A 1,980-nucleotide genomic window follows, 5' to 3' on the forward strand; every position below is an offset into this window, starting at 1 on the left:
CCTACGACACCTTCTCGACCTTACGGAAGGATCAAAGAGATTCGAGTATGTCGGTTTGTCCTGTAGTCCTCGACCGATAATCATGGTCACTATCAAGTCGCCAGTGAGTGAGTGGGAGGGAGTCTGTGTAGTCAAGGCTCGTGCATCATAACTTTAGGATGACGTGGAAACTTTGAGCTCGTCTTTAGCTAACATGGTACTGGTCACATAAGGGTAGAAACATCTGAAATGGAGCTCGCGGCTCAGGTAGTTACCCATATTTCTGTCTTCCCATTGTTTTTCCGGCACCGCTCAGCCAGGGAGTGGAGCTCGACCGTAGTCTCGGATATCAGGTCCACATTTTTGCCCTTCACGATGATCTGCATCACCCTTCCCTTGTTGATGTGGGCATCGAACGTGCTGTCCCAGGGCGGGTACATGGTCGGCTTTTTCTGGATGTACATCTGTCCATTCTCTGGGGACACAGAGATACGTTCTCGTTACTCCTTTAGCCGGCTCTGGGAAGAACCTTCAGTTCAACTCAGCAGTGACACCTGTTCCCTCTGCTCTGTAGGATAGGTAATTAGTTCTGTTGGGAAGACAGAAGCAGCCCATAAAACAATTTGGGACAATATAGGATAGAAGGAGACAATTCAAAGGTCTGCAGGCAAGGTGATGCGCCGAAATGGAAAAGCCAATCTCGATGATTTGGGCAACAAAAATCCGGCGATGCTTCCCTTTCCTGTCCCGCACCTGCTTCACCTTGGGCGTGACCGCCTGAGCGATGCCCAGAGGCTATGCCCGCTGCACGCGGCAGGGTAGCGTGACCCAGGCCCACGCTTCACGCGTCTGACACTCGTCTGCCTTTCGGGATGCCCCTTCGTGAAGCGTGGGCCCAGGGCTGATCGATTTCACGAACGTCTGATAAAAAAAATAGTACAGAACTACCATGTGGTCATCCGAAAGACACGGTGGTGAAAGGTAGGGGTTTTAATGCGTACTCCTTTAAAAACCTATTTAAATGTTTTCCATTTGACGTAAATACACGAAGAAGTAAAACCTTTAAAACAATAATGAGCCATTATTTCCTTCTCTGATTCTCAACGGAGGGTACAGTTGACATGCACCATGCACCCTCGGCAAAAACCGGCGAGGAGAGGCGGTGGCCTCCCGCGGTGGCGTCTGCGGAACAGCCTCGACCTGCCGGTGAGGATGGAGCAGGTGGGGGACCTGGAGACGGGCGTGACGAGCAGTGCGGGCAGAAGGTGGACGTTGGAACGGAGCCTCCCTGGAGCCACCAGGGGCCCGGGAACGAGCTCCCCAGTGGGACGAAGTACTGTTGCGGCTCTTTGGTCCCGCTGGACTTCTGTAGTATCTGTTCTCTAATCATTCTGGAAGCAGGAAACTCGGCTGCACGTGAGCGTTTGTTTCTGGCCATAAGGACCACAGTAAGTGAGTGGCATTTTCCATGCCCGACAGAGCACAGATGTCCGTCCCCATGGCAAGGCACTTTTCACACTTTGGTTCACTGGGTTCGTAGTCACCTACGGAAAGGACCGGAACTCTGGGTCTTGTTGACAGCGAGTTTCAGCATTTTCTAAGGCTCCCAGACCCCCAGCGCTGCGGTTCCTGAGTCGACTCATCGTGGAAGATGCAGCCTCACACCTCCGAGGCGAAATGCCTTGAGTGCTACAGAAGTCATGTGAGCGATCATGTTCCGAGGTTTTCTTTTCTTTCTTTTTTTTTTTCCAGAACAAAATCAGAACGAAATCAAAACCCCAAATCTCCAAACTCCACAGGCTAACCTTTTGGAAAAACAGTCTTTTCTGACGTGGTCTTGATCCACATGGATGATCAGACCGAATTCAAAGGCAAGGCCAAAAGAAGGAAAAATGAATAAAAGGCTCTCAGGAGGCAAACGTCAGGCAAAGCCGAGGCTGGCAAGGGAACCAAGCCAGGAGACCATTAAGTCCCAGGCGGCTTTGAAAATGTCCGACATTT

At 51.2% G+C, this 1,980-nt stretch overlaps 1 protein-coding gene across 1 annotated transcript in view; it reads right to left on the minus strand.

Moving 5' to 3' along the window:
• Positions 1–1,980, minus strand: part of PRKCQ (protein kinase C theta) — a 58,309-nt gene that overhangs the window by 53,425 nt on the left and 2,904 nt on the right. Inside the window, exon 3 of the mRNA XM_006907037.2 lies at positions 255–454. Within this exon, the coding sequence (XP_006907099.1) occupies positions 255–454 (200 nt within the window). The remainder of the gene's footprint in view (positions 1–254; positions 455–1,980) is intronic.

The sequence above is a fragment of the Pteropus alecto genome, unplaced genomic scaffold (genome assembly GCF_000325575.1).
Source record: "Pteropus alecto unplaced genomic scaffold, ASM32557v1 scaffold11, whole genome shotgun sequence".
NCBI lineage: Eukaryota > Metazoa > Chordata > Mammalia > Chiroptera > Pteropodidae > Pteropus > Pteropus alecto.